We start from the raw sequence: 25,951 nt of genomic DNA on the forward strand, positions 1-25,951 counted from the left end.
GTAACTCATTGTGAAGGTATTCACAATATGAGATATAATTCAAACAGTGCATTAAAACTACTTTGGTAGTAGAAATGATGTGTGTGCATTACCCATGCATAAACAAACTCCTTCATATTCTTAGGCATTTAGACAAGAAATATCTTTCAGTCCTTTGATTAATGATAATATGTTATCATTATAACGTAGGTTATATGTAACAGTTGTTTGATTGTCATGGCAACCTACATCAGCATGAAATAAGATGTCTGCACATTTCCAGTTCAGTAGAATGCAGCGATGTGAAAAGTACTGAAATTCAACACTAGGTTTTGAGCAGGGTGGTGAATTTGTTTGTCATGGTCTTCAATGTTCAAAGGTGCAAATTACTCAAGGAGGGTCGTGAACACGTGTAGAACAAAATAAAGACTGCTGTGACAATTACACAGATTGATGGATTTATACAGTCTAAGAGAAAAACAATGAGTGAATTAGCATGTGAACTTAGTAGCAGTGGTAGAAGTGTTTTGCAGTAGCATGAAACAGTCTTATGTTTCAAATCAACACACAATGAATGCCTAAACAGCTATCACCTGAAAAAAGGTGATGCCAGTTCGCATTTAACTGGTTCTGAATGAATAACCTCAGAGGGATTATTTTTTGAACCACATAATGATCACTGATGGAACATACTAGAAAGAAACGTTCTAGTATGAAGCAAAAACACAAAATAATAAGACCGTAAAAAGTTTTTGTAGAGGTAAATTTGTTTTGCATGATTAATGCCTTTGGCATTAATCATGCTAATTTGCTATAACAAGGCCATACAATTAATGCTGGTTACTGCTGTAATCTCCTAAAAGAACTTTCTTAAACCAGCTGTACAAAAAGAAGCAAAGAGATTTTTTCCAAGGATTTGCATTCTCCATGACAATGCTTGTTCAAATACTCTGAGTGGCCACTTTACTGGGTACACCTACTTAACAGCAAGTAGACACATCCACCTAACAGCGAGTAGATTCCTCCCCTTTTGTCCTCAAAACAGCTTGCTTTTGTTGTGCTGTTGGCTCAAAGAAATGTAAACAGTGTGCCACAGAGATGCTGGTCCACATTGGCTCAACTGCTTCCCATGGTTGTTGCAAACTGAATGACTGCAAGATGTTATTTGGTTTTTAGGAGCATTAGCAACTAAGGCCATATTGCTCCGGGGATATGCGGTGGTCATTTCCTGACCTTTTCGCATCCTCCGTATTTGGTGGTCACGGGCTAGAACCCTGGTCTAATCAAGAAGCATGTGCTACACACTGCTGCTCCTGCCCACCTGGCTATGGAGGCGCCCAAATGACTGCAAGATCAGTATTCCAAATAACTCATTCCATCTCATAGGTACACAATTGGATTGGCATCTGGTGACTAGAGAGGCCACTGCAGTAGGCCCGAATTCCTCTGGTGTCCCTGGACAACTTCTGTACAGTTATGGTCTTGTGACATGGTGAATTATCCTGTAGGAAGAAACCATTTGCAGAAACATACACTGCAGCAGTGAAGAAAAAGCACTTACAAACAATTTGTAGATAACCAGTAGCATCTAAATATTGCTCTTGGTATTAAGGAGCCTAGTGTGTATCATGAAAATGCTTCCTTCACCATTACACCACTGCCTGCATTGTTGACAGCTGGTAGGATGGGTACATGCACTCATGATGTTCTCACTATATTCTAGTCCTCTCACAGGTTTGGAACAGCAGAAACTATGATTTGTCATACCAGGAAATGTTTTTCCAATCTTCTTCTTCTTCTGTTCAGTGTTGATCTTGAGCTCGCTCTAACTCTATCTGCATTTTTTTTTGCTGATAAGAGTGGAATCTATTTTGGTCATTGGTTGTGATACTTCATCTGGGATAGGGTAAAGAGGAGTTGAGGCATGCAGAAGTGCCTCTTTCTTACCACTGTCACACTGGATCGTTATTTAACTGACTATAACCTTTCTGTTGCCATACACAAGTCCTATTAGAGTCTGTAGTCATCTTTCATGAATGAGTTTTTTCCGACTAGAGAATTGTCAGTAGCTCAGCATCATTTGGTTATTGAACTAATCTCGATACACCTGAGACACAGTCATATATGAAAATCAAAATTCCAGTGCTATTACAGTTTCTAAGATACTTATACTGGTATATTTGGAACCGACTACCATGCCTTTTTCAAAGTCACTTAAATCTGGCCCATTATTGGACCAAGCTGTACATATATAGCAGTCCCATTTATCTACTTTATATCACATGCAATGAAAACGTGATGCTGTTACTGAAGGAGTGATCCATTTCATGAAAAGGTAGGCATGCCTAATAAAGTTCCCTCCTAGAATTCACATAAACTGAAAGTTTTCTTCAAAAATGGAATACCAAAACTCACAATATGCCGAAAGGAAATGTATTCTGAAAGAGTGAGGGTACTTCAAGAAGTTAAAGTTAACTCAGCAAAAAATTTTATTTTGCTGATTTAATTGTAAGGCTAAAAAAACAAATAAGGTTCAGGTCAAATATGAATCATCAATCATATTTTTTTGGGTATAAGAAATATAGGTAATAGGTTCATTCTTCCTGTCTGTGTACCGTATTTCCCCATGTATAAGACGCACCTTTTTTTCGAAAAATTTGGGGTCTAAAAACTGGGTGCGTCTTATACAGTGGTTGTAGATTTTTTTTACTTGCATTTCCCGCTTTTTCGTGCTTGTCTTTGCGCTCATTTTTTCGCACTTGTTACCGGTATATTAGGTTACGTTTTGCCACGTTCTGCCCAGAAATGGCTCAGAAAAGATTTTCGTAGTGCCGAATTCAAGTTAAGTGATTCAGTTTGCAAAAGTGAATGGAAATCGTGCTGCTGAACGTAAGTTTGGTCCTCCTCCAACTGAGAAAACAATCCGAGACTGCCTATGGAAAGAAGAAACCCTACTGAAAACGCCACGGCAGAAAGCGGCCATTAGAGGCAAGTCAGCAAAATGGCCTGATTTAGAGAGGGAATTGAAGATGTGGAATTGAGGAGCAAAGGGCAATTGGAATTCCTGTGTCCACAAAGATGGTTCAGCATGAGGCAAGAAGAATTGCTGATGAAAAAGAAGTTACTGATTTCAAAGGAGGACACGATTGGTGCTTCAGGTTCATGAAACCGAATGGACTAAGCATGCGTACACGCACCAGACTTGCCCAAAAGATGCCTGAAAGCTATGAGCAGAAGGTCCTTGAATTTCATCGTTTTGTCATTCAATGTTGAGTTGCAATCTGTCCCAACTCAAACACATCAGTTTGAGTTGGGACAGATTGCAAATATGGACAAAGTCCCCCTTCAATTTGATGTCCCAAGTAACAGAACTGTTGATAAGAAGGGGGTGAAAACTGTAACTGTGAAGACAAGTGGACATGAAAAGAGCCATTATACAGTTGTTCTAGTTTGTTGTGCCAACGGAACCAAGCTGCCTCCTATGCTGATTTTCAAACACAAAACATTGTCAAAAGAAAACATTCCTCAAGGAGTGATTGTCCACATTCATGACAAGGGTTGGATGGATCAGGATGGGATGAAGATCTGGTTTGAGAAAGTTTGGAGCAGGAGACCAGGTGGGCTCTTATGCAAACCTGCCCTATTGGTGTTTGATCACTTCAGGGCACACATAACAAAAAATACAAAGAAGATTGCTGCAGAGCAAAAAACAAAACTTGCTGTCATACCTGAAGGCTTGACATCCCAGCTCCAACCACTTGATGTCAGCATTAACAAATGCTTCAAAGCTGCCATGAGAGACGAATGGAACCAATGGATGAAGTTTTCTGGGGACAATTTGACACCATCAGGAAGAGTGAAGAAACCAACTATAGGAGAAGTTTGTACTTGGGTGAAAAGATCCTGGATAATATCAAGATTGAGATCGTTGTCAAGTCATTTAAGAAGTGTGACATTTCAAATGCCATAGATGGAACTGAGGACGAGGCAATATATAAAGACAGTGATTCGTCATCAGACACAGATGAGGACAAGCTAATGGATGAGAGTTTTGACAGTTTTGAGTTGTATGAATTTTATGATGAATAAAACTTGAGTTCAATAACTTTATGTAATACATTTTTTTTCAAATTTCGGGCCCCAAAATTAAGGTGCGTCTTATACATGGGGAAATATGGTATATATAATTGTGCACATGGGAGGAATCCTACCTTTCCTAGAATTTTCTTCAGATCTGTGATATATTGTTTATACACTGCTTGACAAAAGTAACAGAACACAGAAAATGTGGTGTAATTTGTACATCTTGAGATGAAGAGGGACAAAATTTGGTATGGTGGTGCACCATATAATAACAATGAAATAAAGAGACAGCGAGAAACTTCGGATAGGTATTTATAGGGGTTGCATAACAAATACCAAAAAGATCATATTATACAGAAGTCGAGACAAGATGCTCGAAAATATGGTCACATGCCATAAGTACGGCATATGATCCTCCAACGGCTAAACAGTCCTGACAGCGGTAAACCATGCTCGATATAAGGGTGTCTATAAGGTTCTATGGCAAAAAATCCCATTCTTCCACCAGCGCAGACTTTAGCTCACCAAGTAACTGAGGAGTTGGCATGCAATGCGATGCCCAAGGGCATCCCACACATGTTCGATCAGACTTAAGTGTGTGATAGTGCTGGCCACGGCAGTCTTTGGATATCTTCAGTTTCAGGATATTCCTCTACCACTTGAGCTCTATGTGCAGTGGCGTTCTCCTGCATGAAAAGAAAATCTGCAGCACTGTAAGTGTCCCTTTCTCTAATGTTGGAGCAATGGTACAGCATTCCTCGTTGTCTCCAGATGAAGTAACGTCTAGAATCTGTTTGTAGGCTAGAACGGGACTCAGAGAACAGAACTGTACCCCATTTGTCAAGGCTCCAAGTCACATGCTAATGGCAGCAGTTTCGTCAAGCTCTGCAGTGGTTTGGGGTTAATGGGATGCAAACTACTGGCTTCCTTGCGTAGAGTCAACTTGAACTGAGCTTTCTTAACACAGTCTGGTTGGAAATCTTTTCATCTATGGCCGCAGCAACATCAAGAGACAGTTGATGATAGGACAATGTAGGGTTCCGTCCTGTTGTTAGAGCCAGATAAACAACCAGTCTGTTCTGGTTGATGTGGTCCTCGGTCGACCTTGGCCAGCTCTTCTTGTAATGGTTCCTGTCTCCCGAAACCGTTTCCATAGTGCTGAGATGATACTGTGTGACACATTAAGCCAACGTGGCACCTCCGTCTGCGACTGCCTGGTTTCAAGTTATCCAATGGCTCGCCATCTCAAAAAATCATCTAAGCGACGATGACTTACCATCTTGAGTACAGTACTGGAAATGTGGCTATCCCACTGAGCAGCCAAAAAAAACGGGAATGATGTGACAAGGTAGCAACCCGTGTTTTTATAAGCATGAATAATTTGCATAACACGCAGCTCGGTAAGACGGTAGATCAATTTCTATTGGATACTCGGAATTTGCATGCCAGGATGCCTATTATATCAAATATTCATTTTTTCTGTTAATTTTGTCGAGCAGTATAATTTCTTCAACACTACTTTTTAAATCCTAAATAAGCAGATATTTTTCAAAAATTTCCCCCGAACGCTCTTTGAACACTGCAAAAAGGGGACGTGTAAATCTTACATGGCTCATTTTTTTGGATGGAATAATATTAACAAATGCATTCAACAATCCTATTTTTAGGATTAACCCTTTCTCTTAAGAAAATTACGAAGAAAATAAATTTCCTCTGTCGAGAGTGTAATTATGGTTTGGGAGTGAATATGATAACGAATTTTGAAGTTGATAGTTTGTTTCGAACTTCCAAGCCACCTGATGGTTACACACGGAATCAATTTTGGCCACTTTCTGCAAATTCATTTCGGCCAACTGAAATATAACTCATCCTTGCGTGCTGTGCATGTATATTGTGATCTCTTGGCTCTGCAAAATTAACTATTCAGAAATATTATTAAAGCAGTCCATGAATATAGTCTCTACGAATGTAAAGAATAATTTAAATTCTATTAACTACAACAGTTTTTTTAAATACTAAAATTCCATACTAACGACAAGTGCACTAATCATAATTAGGTGATACACGCACTGCGTTGTTTTACATTTTCGGGTGCATCCGATTACTGGTCAACACTAAAAATGTTTCTGGCTTGAAAATAGTCAATTCTTCTTAATTTTAGCATGGGAAAAACGAATATAACATTTAAAACTCTTAGTTGGCCCTTGGTTCCACGACAGATCCCCTCTTATGATTTAGGGGAATATTGGTGAACACTAGGAAATTTTAGAGTCTGGAGAATAGATATGTTGGTAACGCTGAAACAAGAACCGATACGCCATGTTTTTTTTTTTTTTTTTGTATTTCTGTGTTACCTTGCCAAAGTGATGTTATGAGTGATGTTCATTTCTTTCTTTTTTTTCTTTTTTTTTTTTTTTTCAAGTTTATGGAGAAAAATTACGCAATAAGCCAGGATGACACATAAATGTGTTAACAGTGTTGACAATTTTTGTTATGTGTGTGGTGATGTGACATTTTCCACTGAGAAACGCCAATTGACTTCACTTGTGAAGACAGCCTACTACCATTATTTTGGCTGTAAGGTAGGGAATGAAAACAAACCCTGGGCACCTCATATTTGCTGCAACACGTGCTGTAAATTTCCGTGGATGGTTGAATAACAAAGGACGTTCAATGCCTTTTGCCTTCAAATCATGTAAATGACTTATTTCTACATGGTGTCTCCTCTTCAGCATGGCATGTCAAAAAAAAAAAAAAAAAGGAAGTGAACTATGGAATATCCCAACATCCGTCAGCTATCCGACCAGTGGCTCATGGGGATGATCTGCCTGCATCTCACCCTACAGAAGCGTACAATTTGAAGTCTGATGAAGATGGGAACATTGTGAGGAATGATGGCCAACTTGGCGTTCACCACAGGATCCTGATTTTGTACCAGAACCTGAGTCGCCGAGTGAGTCACACAGAATCACTCAAGGTGAATTAAGTGATTAATTCTAGATCTGGATCTATCGAAAGATAAAGCAGAACTTCTGGGATCAAGGCTCCAACAGTGGAATCTTCTGCAACCAAATGTCAATGTGTCCATGTACTAGAGCAGGCAGAATGCTATGACTCCATGTTTTAAAAGTGAAAACAATCTTGTTGCTTGCTGTGATGCCAATGGTTTGATGACAGCTTTGAATATAGAGCACAACCCACACGAATGGAGGCTATTCATAGACGCATCAAAGCTAAGTTTAAAAGCTGTTTTTCTCCACAATGGCAAACTTTTCCTTCAATCCCTCTAGACCATGCTGTCCATCCCACCGTCCTCTCCACACGGGGTGGAAAATGCCCGGGTTCAAATCCCATCGATGATGCGAGGAACTTTAGTGGACTTTTTTCACTGCGTGGCTGAGTTAGTCGGTCTCAGGTGTAGATAGCAAGGTTATCCCCTCCCAGAAACTGGGGGGTTTTCGTCCAGCAAAACAGACAAATGGACCACAGAACACACGCAATTAACGGACATAAGATACAAGCACGGTGGATGAATTTCATTATTCGGGTGGCCTAAAAATAATAGTTTGGTTTGTCCACATGAAGGAGACACGAGAATATGAAATTATTTTTGGAAGCAATGAAGTACAACACCAATGGCAGATCTGTGGAGACCTGAAGGTGTTTGCAATAGTGATGGGCATGCAGTTGGGATACACGAAGTACTGCTGTTTCCTGTGTGAGTGGGACAGCAGGGGTAGGTCCTCACACTACAAGAGAAAAATCTGGCCTCTAACGGAAAATCTACGCTCAGGGAAAAAAATGTCCAGCACAATCCTCTGGTTGATCAAAGCAAAATTCTTCTGCCCCCTTTACACATCAAACTGGGACTCATGTAGAACTTTGTTAAGGGGATGAACCAGAATGGAGAAGCTTTCAAGTACCTGAGAGGACAATTTCCACTGTTGAGTGATGCTAAGGTTAAGGAAGGAATCTTTCTTGGTCCGCAAATTCGTGAACTTTTATAGGATGAAAACTTTGAGCGAGTCCTCCAGGGTAATGAGAACGCAGCTTGGGAAGCCTTTAAAAGTGTTGTGCATTACTTCCTGGGAAACCGAAGAGCTGGAAACTATTGAGACTGTGAACAACCTTCTAGAAAAGTATCATCAATTAGGCAACATGTCACTGAAAATTCACTTTCCCGACTCTCATCTGAACTTCTTCCCTGACAACTGTGGTGCAGTGAGTGACGAGCACGGTGAGCGATTCCACCAAGACATTTCGGCAATGGAAAGAAGATATCAGGGTAGGTGGAACGTTTCTATGCTTGCTGACTACTGTTGGATAATAACAAGAGATGCCCCGGAAGTGGAATACAAGCGGCAAGCGAAAAGAAGGCGCTGTCGTGAATACGCAACATTTTGAGAAAGTACTTTCAGTTCCTGTGCAGTTTTCTTGTGTTCTTGTTTTTTGACGTTTTAATTAAAAACAACTGTGGTTTATGTTGTATCAAGAAAATGTAAATATGAAATTGTTTTAATATTACTTTTCACTCCGACTACTACTGAAATTACTATATTCTTAGAAAATAGCTAAAGTACTGTATCTCAAAAACTAGAGATAAAAAAAAAATTCTGAAGTTATATTCGTTTTTCTTGACCCAAAATTAGTAAAGTTTGCCTATTTTAAGAAAGGAAACAAATTGAAAGAATTTTTTTGTTGAACAGTGAATTATCGAATACCAATCTGAGGATTTAAAAATTTCTATGTTATACTGAAGAAATGTTTACCAAATCGTCATCATGCGATGGACAGCTGTTAGGTGGGATTTATGTACCAGTTATTTTTTTATTTGGTGGTAGAATAAAGGTTAACGGGCGAACAGGGACTAAAGCGCCCATTTAGGGGCCAAGAAAACGTGCTGAAAATTTGGTGTGGCTTGGACTTTTCTTTCTCTATAGCGCTGCTTGAACATCCGAAATTAATATATATTTTTGTGGGTGGGAGTGGGAAGATCTAGACGATATCGTAAAATCTTCACAGACATTAATGGAACGTACGCTGAAAATATGATGTTCATCAGACTTCCTCATCGAGTAATGTCCAAACATCCATATAACATACCTTCAATTTGCGTAAAGATAATTCAAATAATCCAAAATTTTATAAAAATAAAAAAATAAACTGCCGAATTTCTATTGGACCGATTTTAATGAAATTCTGAATGACTCTACAAACCTTCTGGAAAGACGCAAATATAAAATTTAATCAAAATCCGTCTACTGGAGTTCAGTTGTTTTATGAACCTAAATGGACATAGCGAAGACAATGGGGCTTTATACATATGCAAACGTGCCTAAAAAACTATTCAATATTTTAGGCCAAAGGCTTCAAAAGGCGATAAGGAGGGGCAATGCTTTAGATAAGTCGGAATAAATCCGTTTAGCTCTGGTACGAAAAAAGAATTTCATATTTTATGTTCTCAGAACCTTTTAGCGTGACTTTGCTGGCTAGCCGCAGTGGAAGCGTAGGGTGGGACATGGGGGAAAGCAGCCTCTATGAATTTGCAGTTCCACTCTCCCGTGTGTGATATACGTGACACGATCTTCTTGGAAATAATATTGGAAATCAAAATACGTGAAAACCAACTGGAACAGCTGTGTGTACTCAAAGCTGTGCGTTCGCACATTCCGAGCACACATAAAATGAAACTTCCATTGATTTGCTGACAGGGGTGATGACAGTGAAGGATTTACTACGGCTTTTATAGTTTACGTATGTATCTTCCGTCTTTCAGCCGTAATCTACGGAATAGAAGCCTGCCACGTTTTCATTTCATTAAATTCAGCGGCGTGTGTGTTTATCTTATCGTATTCCACATATCAAACCCGAATTCCACGAGCGGAAAAGTGAAATTTGATGAACTATAGGAATGTTACAATCCCGCATCCTAGATGATACCCAGCACAAGATAGGATGCTGCGGTAATGCAACGAGCAACCGAAAAAGCGCACGCGAATTTCTCAGACCACTCACGGAGTTCTTGATTTCATCTTCAGCCTCACTTGTGCTTTCGCTCTACTGACCTCTCTACTGACACGTTCCTGTACCATGTCTTTCATTGCTAAGATCGCCAATGAGCGAGGGTCATCGGAAATCAACATTTCTGTCTCTCTCTTCTTCTTTTCTCCAATGTCAATATCGATCAGCGATGCCGCCGCGTCTCCTCCGTGCGCTGTAGGCTTGGCATGATGCCAGCTTATGTACACTTCGTTTCTGTGTCAGACCAGTAACAGCTGTTATATTTGAGAAACGAAGTAGGGAATACCGGAAGCCTGTTTCTCGGACTTAAATTCACATTTCGTTTAACGTTACATGAACAATTAAATTTTTCACCTTTTTTTTTTTTTAACTGTTAACATACGTTTCAGATGTTTTTGTTCTAATTTTAAGTTTATAAAATATATACACAACAAAGAGTTTATTGGCTCTTATATCTAAAATACGTTGTTTAATAATGACAGATCTCAGATAAATTACATTTCTCTGAGATCTGTCATTATTAAACAACGTGGTGATTTCTCAGAGAAATTACATTTCTCTGAGAAATCACAGGAAAGAGATTTCAGCTTGACTGTCAAACTTTGGGTGCGAGTGCTGAAAGCAATAATAATAATCAAATGGATAACTAATTTATTAACACATGGATAACTAATTTAGTTTACATGATGTAATCCTTAATCAATCCTGCATAACTAGCCAATTCTGCTTCCTTCTGTAATCTTCCACTTCAAACAGCCCACTTACAGAATTGTGAGTGGTCTGCTGAAATGGAAGATGACCACTCTATATTGGGTGAATAAGAACCACGTGTCTTTTTGGCTATACAATGTGTCCTCGGGCCAATTTACATGTTCCGCAGGGGGGATAACCCAGAATAACTTCATTCTCACTGGTGGCTGAAGTTATTCCTCTAGTCGCAGACTGGAATCGACCCATACCTCTCCAAACGAGTGATATATGGCGAAGTATTGTATCATAACAAGAATTTTAAAAAGCTTGAAATCAAAAAAAGGCGTTCTCGAACCCATTTTATACATTTCATTATTATTATTGCTCTCGGCACTCGCACCCAAAGTTTGACAGTCAACATCTTGAAATCTCTTTCCCATGAGGGCAGTTTTCGCCTTGGGAAAGTGGCAGAAATCTGCTGGTGCTAGATCCAGTTGTGGGAAACCACCGGTGGTGCCCCCCAACCCAAACACAATGCCACTGTGGTGCTAGATCCAGAGTTCAGTTGCTTCTGGCCAAAGTGGCCAGAAGCAACTGAACTCTGGAATGCGCCTTGAACTCAGAAATGAGTATTGTGAACACACAATACTCATTTCTGGCCATTTTACTGAGTTCTATAGTCGTCACAGAGTACTAAGGCGGAACTGAGCTAGCGTTCAGGAGCAGCCATTTCTTCTCTGTCCAGTAGTACATTCAGTATTTTTATGGTTAAAGAGATGGGACTGCGTCGATGATGTGAGGAACTTTTATGAGCCTTTTTCACAACGTGACTGAGTCAATTGGTCTCAGGAGGGGGTAGAATGGTTTTATTCTCCCCGAAAGTAGGGTTTTTCGTCCAGCAAACAGAAAATCGACCTCAGAACAGCATATACGGTGAAATATGGCCTTAGTCGCTGATGCATCACAACAACAATAACAATAACGTGAAACTGAGGATGAAAGCCGCTTTGACGTAGAATTACTCAGTTCCAGTTGTTCGTTTTTTTTCTTTTTGACCAAATATATTGGGGGAGGATGAAGCCTAGTAGTCATCCTCTTCACGAGTGCGTGCTCCGTCCTCCTTGGCAAGTTAGTTGACAGGATATATCGTGCCACTCATTTGGAGAAGTCTAGGTTCGATTCTGAAGGAATGTCGTGGACTGGAGGAATATTTAACGTTCTTTTCAGTAGTTACCCAACAGAAGGAGTAGGGTTCTCTTCCTCCTCCCCACAGTTATTCTATCTATTTTTTAGTACTCACAATGGAAATCTTGTGAACACATACTTTTAAAGTAAAATAAAGTATACGGATTATGAGCTACAAGATCCCGTGTCGTTAAAAAAAATAATAATCCCTCCCTTCCCCCGGATTCACTTCTCTCTCTACCTCCATTCCTTGTTGGTTACCTTTCCACTTACTAAATCACAAATCTCTTTTCCTAAATATATTTTTAAAGATGGATGATGTATGATACCACTCATGTAATAAAAATAATGTCATTGCAAAATGGATTATTCAATGGATTATCCCACCGCGCCCCCATTAACCGGTAACACGTTTTTGGACTTCACACCGTGGTCGAGTTAGGCGGTCTCGATAATTACGATTATCCTTCCACACTATGTGGAAAGGGGCCTGGGTTCAAATCCGATCAAGGCAGGGATTACTATGAGGGATGTCTGTGGACTTCACACCTTGGCCAAGTTGTAGAAGGTTGTACGATTCCCTTTATTCTACCCCCGAAAATTGAAATTTTTAATTCAGCAATACTGGCAACCGACCATAGCATACATGCAATATATTGATGCCTCACAGCCTTAGTCGCCTTGGCGAAAAAAAAATCTTTCTATATCTTAACCATTTCTAGAGAAGATTTAAACTTTAAATTTGTTGTGAGTAAGATCCTAAGTTTACTTATGCTATACGTTCAGCTTCGATGAACATTCATGGGACACCCATCACGTACAACAATTTCGGATATTAATGACCCATTTGATTCTTAACAGGATATTAATTACTGAGATAATTAATTATAACCTTAGTGATTTATAATTGTTACAGAATATTTGTATCGGTCGGTTGTAAAATGAAATCAATACTGCGGAACAGTAATCAGTTTGGGGCACAAATATTTAAAACACGATTAGATTGATGATTATTTAATTAACATACTGCATAACATTAACAGAAGTGATAAGTTATTAAAAAAATTTTTTTTTTTAGCAATATGTCATACTTCGTTTGCATATGATCTTTTAAAGTTCACTTCTTATAAATCGCTAATCGCATCAAAATCTGTCCCCTCTCATAAATCGCTGCCTTGCTAATGGCTGTTAATTTCAAAAAATTCTCTTTCAGGTTTTCTTTAATCACAAAATGAACGACAAATACTTAATTTCTTGAAAATCAGCTCTTACTAGGAAGTTATGTAAAGGAGCCGTAACCGCTCTTTTACATAATTTCCATTTAGCAAAAACATTTCGAGTTATCGGGAAATGGACGCACTTCGACTTATCAGGAACCGTACAAATTTCGACTTATCAGGAACCGTACAAATTTCGACTTATCAGGAATCTGTAAATGATTCACTACCAAGACCTTTTCAATGGATCTTTAGATAGCACAAACTGTCTGAAAAACTATTTGGGCCCTTCTAAAAATTCCTTCTAAAAGAATTTTTAGAAGTGCCCAAACTGTATATTAATCAAATAAAAGCATTTGAAACTGCACAAATATTTTAAGAAGTTAAACAAAACATAATAATAGCGTCGCATTAAACGCAGTAATGCGCTCAAACTCAAGGCGCATCTATGATTTAAAGTTTCCCGGATTTGGATTTATAAGAGTTGGCAAGCAAGTATTTCACACCCCGTTCAACTTAGTTGATTAATATTTTTAGAGAAGCCCAAACAATTTAGTAGAAAGTTCTTAATTTTGATTGATAAAGAAAACAAAGAGAAAACCTAAATATATCTTACGTCACTGCGACACAACGCACAGTTCCGATAGCACTTTCGTTTCGGATTGGTAAATTAATACTGAAATATGTCAGTCAGTTCGTGAATCAAGTTATAAACAAGAATGACATTGGCTGGAGATATTGGATAGCTGAAAGAATAATGACGTAGCGCATTATGTCAAATTTTTTGAAGATAGACTTTTGTATAAGTGGCTAAAAATGCCTATTCTACTAGTGCTGCACCGCTGGAAGCAGTTAATAGTTACTGACCCACGTGGGTAGGATCAGGTCTTTTCCACCCTAAACCTGGTGGAAAAGATCTGAGTTCATGTCCCGTCGATGGCGAGAGGAATTTTTATGGGCCTTTTTCACAACGTGGCTGAGTTAGTCGGTCTCAGACGAGGGTAGCATGGATTTTCCTCCCGGAAACTGAGGTTTTTCATCCAGCAAACAGAAAATCTATCTCAGGACACACGCAACTTACAGACAGTACACACAGTGAAATATGCTCTTAGTCACTGATGCTCCTAAAACCCTACTACAACAACAATAGTTACTGCACAAACTATATATGGCAGCAACGGTTTCGTAATGTCGGTTGGGATTAGATAAATACAGTTGCAGTACCATCTGTGTGGTATAATTCAACTGAGGATGGGTTGACGTCGTCCAAATGAGTATTTCATTAATATTCTTCAGCACTACAGCAGTCCTAAATTTTGAGATTGTTCGCATACACGGTTATAACAACATCGATGTAAATATTACGTAATAGGTCCCAATGCAGAACCTTGGGAGTCTGCTGATGCAAATTATTGAAGTTTAACAGAAATTCCATTTATATTAGTTGTCAGCGAAACTATTTCCATAAATATTAGCTTTAAGAAATGTTCGCTAAAAACGTAAGCAATAAGTGAGTATTCAATAAGCAATCAATGAGTGTATTTACCATCTGCAGTTCCATGAACGATGAGAAACTTCTTCCCTTGCATGTTTTCTGCTTTTAGTACAACGTTGGACTTTTCATATCCTAAATAGTTATCTTCTGGCTTCGGACGGTGCATGTATCTTTCCGAGTACACTGAATCTAAAAAAAGAAAACGATTTTAAGTTACAACTTTGTCTAACTCATTTTTACAAATTTCTTTCTCGGCGAAAGATTAACACATTAAGTAATTTTAAAAGCTTGCTTTAAGGTCTAGAACAGGCATGGGCAACCTCAAAAAAACTAAAACTAACATATGAAAATTCTCTCAACTTAGTGTAGAAAGAATTTACCACATTCGTTACATAATTCACCAGGACAATTTATGTGAAAGGTCGATTACATTTGAAAATGTTATGCATATATTTGTTTCAAGCAAATTTTATAAAATCACGAATATTCAACCATCACCAATTTAAACAATTTCTTGAAGAGCTTGAGACTGAATATACACTGACGAGTTGGCTGTTGGCGTGCAATGCGACGCCCAAGGGCATCCCACACATGTTCGATCAGATTTAAGTCTGGTAATTGCAATTTTATTCCAATCTCCCAGAAAAAGATTTTCCATGTTTGGAAATACCTTTAACTGTGAACAACTGTTTTCCCGAATGAAAGTTAAGTCAAAAACAAGATAAAGAATGACTGACATACATCTGGAAAATAATTTGCGAGTTACAACATCTAAGATTTCCCCAAATATTGAAAATTTGTTTAAAAAAATTGCAATCCCAAAATTCTCACTAAAATTTCCTCAGTACAAATATTTTTTCCTAAATTTTTCGTCTACATTTTAAAATGATATAATCTTATTGCTTACATTACAATCTCACATACTGAAGGTCCTTTTTTTTTTTCCGGTCCGACAGGCTCCCAGAAGTTTGCTGACAGGAGAAAGTGAAATGGGAAAATAATAACTTATTACACTATACAAGTCTACAGTTTAATAAAGAATATATCGTATATTGTTTATTTACAGATCTATTTGATGTTTAATTACGAAATTCGGCAGAAAATTAGTTAGGGTTGCAGCTCGCAGTCATGCCTTGAGTCTCGCATGGCCCGCGGCCAACAAAAGGTTGCCCATGTCTGGTTTAGGATAAAAAAAAAAAGTCAAGTGCAGCCATTATCAACCCACTGCAGGATGGAAGCATCCTCAACAATTCATGCTGAGGGAAGTGGACCATAATCTACCACGCTGGTCCAGTGCGGGTTGGCAGATCGACCGTATTCAGCAGTCAGGGGCTTGAACCCCGGTCTACTCAAAGAGCGTGTGCTACTTCACTCCCGCTCCTGACCACTTGGCTACGGAGGATATTCAATGACAATTTTTTTTTTTTTTTTTTTTTTTGATAAACGCAACAGTTCAACTAAACGTTGCTGTGTCACTATGACAACCGCCAGTGAGAAAGAGTGGCAACGATCTTTATTCATCATTCAAATTTTTCGTTCCAACAACATCATTACGCTGTAGAGAAAGGTTTGAAGATTTGGTTGGCAACACTGAACACTCACCAGGGTTGTCCCAGAGTTCCTGGATGAAATTTTGAATAACAGAGTGGTTATTAATCACTACCCTGAAGTGTACAGTAAAGGACTGGCATGGCCTCCGATGTCAACTGATTTAAATCCATGTGATTTTTAACTCTAGTTATCCCAAAGACAGAATGTTTCAGAAGAATCTACGAACCATTCCTGCGCAGAAAAAATCGATTAAAGACGATTTTTTTATGTTCTACAGATGAATAAAATGAAAAGATGAATAAAAGAAAATCACCTTGTAGATATCACATATCGCAAATTCAATAAATCTTTCGAAGGGATCAGTGAAAGAGGTGATCAAATCATGAGCCTTTTTCAGCTCATTAGTCTTCTCAGCCGACATTCTCATTACCTCAAAGAACATTATGTTGTATAAAGCCTAATCCATCTTAGGCTTCAATGTGGCTCTTAAATCTGGAGATTAATCGTCTTCAAGAATGGGCAGATGCCATCAAAATGGCGGAACATATATTTTTGAAGCTTCGATTTCAGAATAGTTTTACTACAATCAACTATTCCCTCGTGGCTTTAGTGCATATTCTAAAAATTCTGATCCATCTTCGGTCTACAGAAACTAGCAGATGCCACGTAACTTGACATCTGCTTTCTTTCACAGATTGGTCATTATCAACAGTCCTGAAGAGTTATTTAGTCCCAAAGGAGTTATTTCGGCAACTAGCTAGCTGCCGAAATAACTCCTACCTGCCCTCGCGGTTGCACTTTGGATATAGCTGCCGTCCTCTCCACACCAGGTGGAGAAAGAGTGGCTTGAAATCCGTCAATAACCCAAGGAATTTTTACGGACTTTTTTCACAACGTGGCTGGGTTATACGGAATATGAAATATTAAAGTTATAACTCACATTACAAGGTGATCATTTTAAATGCTAACACATGGAAATGAGATAACTTCGGGTAAAAGAGTGCTAGAGATATCTTTATTCTCTGGCGTTACTAAATGTGTTACAAAAAGCGTTGAAAAAAAGTGATGACAACGTAACTAAGTAACGAAGAAACATTATTCAGTTACAACGCTCAATGCGTGAATATGACTCAAAATTCACATTGCCAGTCTCCATGAACATTTTCATAAATTAAGCTTCCATATCGCAAATTTTGATTAGTGCCTCGCGACATCGAAAATGACTACAAAAACCACTAATTTTAAACGACTGTTCTGGGGTGGTAGTGTTCGACTATGAACACATTATACTCTATGCTGAACACTGTATTCAGCAACTGCTTGTGCTGCGCATGTGCATTCATACAGGTTGTTGACAGATGGCAATGCCATATAGAAAATAAAGAATGTTCTTAGTTTCATGTCTCTAGAACTCTTTTACTCGAAATTATTCGCATTTTCATGGGTAATCATTCAATTATCACTCTATAATTTGTCCTGGTTAGGAATCATCTGACCAGTTTAAGAAAACTGGTCAAATCGTTTGTGGCCAAGACAAGTTTGCACTTTCTGCTGAAACAAAAATTAAATATTATCCAAATACTTGAAATATTATTTGAATTTTTACTAAAGCAAAATATATTGCCTTACCGTAATATAGCCAGCTTGTAACAGGGGCAATTGAAATTCCACATTTAAAGACGTCGTTGTCTGACGCAAGGACCGAAGCAGTTATGTAACCGCCATATGCCCATCCCCAAATTGCAATACGATCAGGGTCGATGAATGAGAGTGTATCTTTTAAGTACCTGAAAAATTAAAAAAAACCTGCTAAGTACGAAATTGAAACTTAAAATAAACATAAATTGACAACATAGAAGAAACGGGTAATACGTACACACACAAGGGTGTTTCAATTAAAAGACACCGGGGTCCATCTAGCTTATTTTTAGTTTTGGGCACAGTTTTTTGTCCGGACCGTTTTGCCATATTTGAAGTGAGATTTTTGAATTTGATGTTAAAATTCGTTTAAGTATTACCATTTACATTTCATGATTTTTAAATTTAAATTTTTCTCAAACCACTGCTTTTTTTTTAAATGGGAAAGTTGTATCCCGTCCTCGGTGTAGTCTAAAAACATCATTGGTATACTTCTCGGATTTACACCGACGAAGCGGGAAGAACTTTCCCATTGAGAAAAAAAACCAGGTCGTTAGGCAAAATTTAAATTTATGAAACTTAATCTGAACCGTAACACTTAGTCCTATCTTAATATCAAGTTAAAAAATTTTAGCCCATATTCGACAAAAAAAAAAAAAAAAAAAAAAAAAACCTGGACGACAAATTGCTTATGAGTTGAGTTTCGAAGTGAACTATAATCTCTCTTTCACCTCTTCTATTTAAACAGAAGAGGTGAAAGAGAGATTATAGCTCACCGCGTCTTCATTTTAAAAGGATTAGTCCCCGTTTAGTTAGCACACCAGAGACTTGCACAATTACTAGAATGGAACACGACAGGACTCAGTTCACTTATCCGCAATAAGTTAATACTCAGCTCTTCGCAAACAAATTAGCAAGCGTTATGCGAACTACTTTCAGGTCAATTACGGGCGATTTCGAAGAAAGATCTTAATTATAACGAACTGGGTTTGGTAACCAACACATTCTGTTATCCTATTACTCCATATGAAACAAAATACTTTTCTAATTGTCACTTACTCTAAAAGGATGATTTGCCAAAGCGAATTCCGTTCACAGAAACAAAATGACTGCATTAAACTCTAATAACAAAATATACAATAATTATCGGGTTTATTATATTGTACTAACATAACTTACTGGAATAACATACAGGAGTCGAGACGGTATACGGACTGAGGAGAGTGTCCGTATACCGTTTAGGCTCCTGTATGTCATTCCAGAAAGTTATTTTCCCTTTTTTCAGTTTCTGCCTATATCGGGTCAGCCATGATATATACGTACGCTTTACTCTTGCTTACCGCTACTTTCTGGCCTTACTTCCACTACCGATAAATTCAAAATGGATTCACTTTCTACCATGTGCTACGTATATTTCATGTAAGAAACAGAGGTCTTACTTCTTGCTGTCTTTCCTGTGGTTTCAACGGTTGACTCTTGACGAAGACGTTGAAATCATAGGATTTTCAACATTAAGTACTTCTTTATATTTTATTTTTCAGCATTATGTACTTATTTTTATTTTATTTTTCAGCATTACGTACTTATTTTTATTTTATTTTTCAGCATTATGTACCTCTTTTTATTTTTCTTGCACCCTCCGTAGTTCAAATTCCCGTTTTGTTAGCTCGTTACCCATTCTTTTCCTCACAGTGACGCAATCTATCGACTTATATATATGTCACGGGACGTTAACGCTACTAATCCAGTAAATTACTAACGAAATTGCTTGTTATTTGCAACCTGTCAGCCTACTGGACAATATCTATTCCACCATCTTTTGGAGGAAGTTTGAACTACAACATGACACTTCCGTTTATTTTGAAACTCGTTGAACATGACCACAAAAGCACTAGTCCGGAAACTTTATTGCCACACCTCCTACACATGCGAACGTGCCTAAAACCGATTGACTGAAGGAACAATTTTCTACTTCAATCAACTGGTTCGCGTTTTCTACTTCAATCAACTTCAATCAACTGCCCCACAATGCACTGTTCAATTCGATATGAACCAAAAGTAATGATACTAGTTTTTATTGATATACAGACACGATTGCCTCATTGCCTTAGCTGCCTCAGAATTTATCCGAAATAACTCCAGAGTGTAGGATTATTTATTTATTAATTCATTAATTTCTTTGAAATAAAAAAGAATGAGTTAATAAATAAAAAACACTCCCACGTTGTTTTTTTTTTTTTTTTTTATGTTTGAGCGTCAACTCAAACTGTTTCTTCTTTTTTACATTCCTCGTGAGTATCACAATGGTGATGGTCCGAGTCCAGTTAGCGATTCCCTCGCGCGTGTTACAGTGCATATAAGCACCCTACACCGCGGCGGAAGCTGCGCGGGTCTTTTACACGAGGGATTTGAACTCGGGTGTAAAAGGTCTGGGTTTAAAAAAAAAGTCCTTAAAAATTCCTCTCGTAATTGACGGTATTCGAACCAGGACCTTTTACACCAGAGTTCGAATCCCGTCAATTACCAGAGGAATTTTTATGGACTTTATTCACAACTTTTTTAGTTGGTCTCAGGCAAGGGTCCCATGGTTTTTTCTCACGGAAACCCTGGATTTTTGTCCAGAAAACCGATCCAAGAATACACACACAATTATAGACCTTAGTTTCTTTGGAGCTTAAAACACTTAACCATCTCTTTTCCCTTTTTTTTTTTTTTTTTGTTTTTTGTTTAAATAATTACTACGAGTCTGAATGAGTTCACACAGCGGCACAAAGAAAAACAAAATTCAAAAACATTGAAAAAAAAAAAAGGAATAGAAGAGAAAAATCAATTCATGGGTTATACTTTAAGCTTTTTTAGAACATCAAAATTCGTATTATTTGAAGAAACGCTCCGTGCTCTTCCATCTAAATTATTAATTTGGAATTTCCAAATCTTTAAGTACTGCTGATAAAATTTCTTTGAAATTATCTTGTGTCTAGTTCGGAGACAAACTAGAGAACAGTTAGCATCCTTGATTTTGAATCTGTGGTTACGTCATGAGCACATTTTTTTTTTATCCTCTATTGTAAGGAATATTAAGATAAAGTAAGAATATCCACTTAAATTATGAAGTACTTGAGCTATTAATGGAGTTTACCGGTATAATTTAATGATATACTATAATAAGAGGAATCTTTGTTGAAATGCTTAGAATATGCTTAAGCAGTACCTGGTTACTGCAATTTGATCTTCCACTTCGATATTACCAAGCTGACGATATACTTCACGGACGCGCTTGTCGCCTTGATAGCCAGTACCACGGCCATCTATATAAGCATAAATGTAATTTTTTTTACTGGCTAGATAACTACCCCAGTTCACCTGGAATTTCTCAGTTACTAGTTGGCTACCTGGAGCGCCACACCTGGAAAAAGAAAAAAGAAAAAAAGTTAGCAACGCGTTGTACGCATAAGTTCCCACATGATATAAGGATCACAGGAGAACTTTATAAATTACAGTACACGAATACAAAGGGATGTATATTTTTGGGCATCGTTGGACAAAGGATAGTTTATTTATTTTCAGAGGATCGTAATGAAACTTTACTGAACAACCCCTGTTTATCAAACTTGCAACAAATTGGTTGGTTGACAGTTTGGATTAAAAGGAAATTTAATTAAAAATCCTTATCTAAAGATGGATTTTGAATAATTCTGCTGAGTTAACCAAGCATGCCTCATAGGCATATTAGTATGTTTTTATTAGAGTTTTATAAGCGTATTTAGCAAATATAATAGATTATCATTTTGACTTTTCCCCCCTCCTCGATATTCTCGCCATCGATAACAATGAATACAATCAATATCCTTCCCACACCAGGTGGTAAAGTCCTGAGTTCGAATCCCATCAATGATGCAATGAATTTTTATGGGCTTTTTCACTAAGTAGCTGAGTTGTCCGATCTCAGGCAATGGTCGTATGATCTTCCTCCCGGAAACTCGGGTTTTTGTCCAGAAAACAGAAAATCGACCATAGAACACATGAAACTTACAATACGGCCAAAGTTGCTGATGCGCCTAACACTTTACAACGAGGATCTTTGTCAATAATGTCAATTTTGTTTGTCAAAGTCTTCCGATGTTTGTCAATGATATTGACAAACATCGGAAGGCCCATAAAAATTTCTCGCATCATTGACGGGATTCCAACCGGTGTGGGGGAGGGCGACAATTCTACCAACTGTTTGAATTACGAGGGCTACAGATCCTTGTACTACCTTTCACTTGCATGATAAGCAAGTGCAAGATGGTGCAAAGGTCCGTGAAAGTGCAACCTTACACTTGAATATCACCAGGGGGAAAATACTTTTAGAGGTATCACTTATAAAAATGTTACATACATGCTAATTTTTTTTTTAAAAAAATAGGCATAGAACCTTTTGATCAAACTCGTATATGGAAAAATTTCTCTCCCCTTACGTCTTTATATTAAGTCATTTATGAGGGAGGAAACAAAATTAACTCACGATACTGAAGGAAATAGAGAGAGAGAGAGAGAGAGAGAGAGAGAGAGAGAGAGAGAGAGAGAGAGAGAGAGAGAGTTCATGTGTGATTAAATCGTAAAATGATCTTGACTACTCACACGTGAACAACCAGTGGATATTTGAGAATTTCGTTGTCTCGAAGGCCAGGAGGCAGATATAAGCGAACGTTGGCTTCTGTAAAGAAATAAAAAGGGGAAATTCATTTATTTTAAGAATAAGGTACTCATAATTAAATTTATAATCAGCAATTATTAAATAGTGTAGGTTATTATGAAAACTAATCATTAAACTATCTTTCTTCATTAAATTACATCAAGAATCTTTCTTTAACAAGAGTTTAAAAGTGGCAGAAGAAAACTTATACAGGCAAATAAGAAATTTCGTTGACTTTGCCCCATGTTTTGATAGCTTTTAACGATTGAGTGAAAGCATGATTCAGAAGAACAGTGTTGCCATTTTAGCGGTTTTCCCGCTAGATTTAGCGGAATTGCTTCAGGTTTAGCGGATAAAAATATGAAATAGCGGATAGCGGATTTTTTAGCGGGAAGAGTATAAATGTTTAGCATTTTATGTATTTTGGCAATGTAACATTTATATTAAGAAATATTAAATTAATTGTTCAATTAATTATTTAATTAACAATAAAAATAATTCATAATTGAAATAGTAGGGATATCATATTTCATAGTTTTTTTTTTTATAAAGCGAAGAATCGGTTTTATATTATTCTGGATTTCCCTGAGGAGAACCCCAACAATTTTACGTAGTTACGCTCGCGGTCAAACGACCTGATCATTGGGTCATGGCTTTAAATTGTTGAATCAAATCTAAAAATGTGGAAAAAATTCTAATGACGCCTTTTTTTGAAACAGCGAAGGAATGGCATTGGATAATTTTTCTTCGTCGTATTTGTTTGGCTTCCAAGAAATGCGATCCGAATTACCGACATCTCTTTCAACGTTTCTAATAACCACAGAGCAATAAGTAATAAGAGTAATAAGTAATAATTATTTCTAATAACCACAGTGTAATAATATCTTAGTATAGTTAGTCCTCGTATAACACGATAGTTGTATTCCTAGAAACCCTCGTGCAATGCAAAATCGTGCGTTTAGTAAATCCACCAGCCGACAAAATCAATTCAAATATTTATACAGTGCCATAAACGATGGTGCAGATCCGAAAAAGATAGTGCATTCGTGTCAAACAAGGTGGTTATCCATTGAAGTTGCTATAACAAGAATTTTAGAACAGTATATTGAATTAAAAGCCCATTTTGAAATAACTCGTTTGACTGACAAATGTTATACTGCAGAACTTCTTTATTCAATGTTCAAAGATGAAAGTAATTTAGCGTATCTTTTATTTTAAAACCTATCTTATCTGAAGTACAAAGAGTAAACAAATCTTTTGAATCAAATACTGCCGATCCTACATTATTACTACATGATTTAAACATGCTATTGTCGATGATTGCCAATAAAATGTTTTTACCAAATACACATATTGAAAGGATAGAAGAGGACATTAATAATTATTTAGACCCTAAGCCATATTTAGGTTACCAATTTGAAAGAAAAATAAATGAATTAATAATGAATAAACTTATCACAACAACAACAGATGAAATGGCAATAACAGAGAGAGATGCCGTAATTTCTTGATTGATTTGTATCCACAATTAAAACAACGCCTTCCGGGCAACATAAAAGAATTTAAAAAAATGTCTCAGTTAACAATATATTAAAGCAACAAAACGAACCACTGATAAATTTATTACAAAATTTAAAATTGTCTGAAGTAGAAATTGAAAAAATTGAGCAACAGTATATAAACATTACTCTCGTTAAATGGGAAAACATCTACAATACAATGAAGTTTTGGTCAGAAGTTTCGAAATATCGAGATGCAAGCGGTAAAAATCCATTTAAAGAAATTAGCGAATTTGCATTGGGTATTTTAATTTTGCCATTATCCAATGCAGATGTGAAAAGAATATTCAGCAACTTAAATCTAGTAAAAAACAAAACACGCAACAGAATGAGTGTTGGCACGGTTAATGCAATCTTATTAGTACGATACGGGCTCAAAAGAGTTGAAAAGTGTTGTAAAAATTATGTTTTACCTGAAGAAGTGCTTCGCAAAATAGGTACACAAGAAGCATATGATGAGGAGGTATTGAATTTCGAAATTAATTTAGATTTTTAGATATTGATTTTATATTAAAAACAGAAAAATAAATAACTATTTATATATACTATTTGTTTGTTTGTTTTATTCACTACAAAGTACAAACAAATGAAAATTTAAAAAATTTGGCGGGTCAAGTGCTAAAAATAGCGGATTTTGAGTATGCGGCTAGCGGGAAATATTATTAAGAGTTGGCAACACTGCAGAAGAATACAAAAGTCACGCACTGACTTTATTTTTCTTATTTTATTTTATTTATTTTTCTATTATGTTTCACATTTGGATTATTCTCTGTGACAACTGTCAAACAGAAAAATTTATCTGTATGATGAAATACTGAAAGGATTAGCGTAATACTGTTTGATAACTCATTATGAATGTAACTGTTAAACATTTGTAAATAAAATCCGTTTTTTTTTTTTTTTTGTTATTCTGGTGTGCCACTAGTTTTTCAGCAGCGGTCTTAATAATTATTATTTCTTTCTTCGCCTTATGGTTTTTTTTTCTATTAAGGGGTACTGGTACCAGGTGTCTGGGGTTAGCTGTTATGTTCGGGTACTATGTTGGTCGGGGAACTCTCTGACTATCCCGCGTGTTCAGAATTGGGGCTTTCGAGAGTTCCTTATAGGTGACCTTCCTCTGGGAGGTCTATTGCTGCTAGGTTCTTATGTAGGCTCTTTGGTAGTTGACATCGTAATCGGGATGGTCGTTATTTGTTCCATATGCCACATCTCTTTGACTTCCTCTCTAAGGTCAGGTGTACTTCCTGATCTTTTCCTAATAGGTTTTCTGGAGGATGCTGGGGTTGGGCACCGATATGTCGATCAGGAAGGTAGTCTTTTCTTTCTTGTCAATGAGGGTTATGTCTGGTCTGTTGTGCGGGATTGTCTTATGCGTTATTATGGCGCAGTCCCAGGATAGCTTGAGTAGGGGTTTCTACTACTCTGGGATTTGTACTCGTAATACGGTATACTTTCTTTGATAAACCGGTATTTCTTCGCTAGCTGCTGATGTATTATCCTGGCGACCTGGTCGTGTCTCTGGCTATATTGTGCCTGGATAATCAATCACCCTACGTCTTGCAGTGATGCGATGGAATGTTTCTCGGGAAAGGTGGCATCGTCGGCATGGACCCTCTATACATCTGCTAATCTTGGGTCCTTGGCGATATATTTTCTGTAGTCCCTGGTGTTGATTACCTGGTCTTGGATGACAAGCAAAATGGTCTTGGAGAAGAATCTGCCGTTAGTGAGCCATGCGTTGGTAGCCCTTTATCTATGTACTCTTGATGGAGGTCATTGTAGTGCCTGCCATGGAGTACCTTCTTTGTCCATTTTTCTGTCTTCATTTCTTACGTCTGGGTGGTGGGGTCTTATC

At 37.5% G+C, this 25,951-nt stretch overlaps 1 protein-coding gene across 3 annotated transcripts in view; it reads right to left on the minus strand.

Annotated features, from left to right (window-relative positions):
- The window catches only part of LOC150082205 (inactive dipeptidyl peptidase 10-like), a 362,607-nt gene that overhangs the window by 10,714 nt on the left and 325,942 nt on the right, over positions 1 to 25,951 (minus strand). For all 3 annotated transcript variants that reach the window (XM_090379166.1, XM_090379165.1, XM_090379167.1), the window contains 4 exons: positions 22,483 to 22,558; positions 21,071 to 21,265; positions 17,851 to 18,008; positions 14,722 to 14,859 (listed from right to left, as the gene is read on the minus strand). In XM_090379166.1, the coding sequence (XP_090235292.1) occupies positions 14,722 to 14,859; positions 17,851 to 18,008; positions 21,071 to 21,265; positions 22,483 to 22,558 (567 nt within the window). The remainder of the gene's footprint in view (positions 1 to 14,721; positions 14,860 to 17,850; positions 18,009 to 21,070; positions 21,266 to 22,482; positions 22,559 to 25,951) is intronic.

Source organism: Mastigoproctus giganteus, chromosome 8 (genome assembly GCF_048544385.1).
Source record: "Mastigoproctus giganteus isolate SK-2022 chromosome 8, ASM4854438v1, whole genome shotgun sequence".
In the NCBI taxonomy this organism is placed as follows: Eukaryota; Metazoa; Arthropoda; class Arachnida; order Uropygi; family Thelyphonidae; genus Mastigoproctus; species Mastigoproctus giganteus.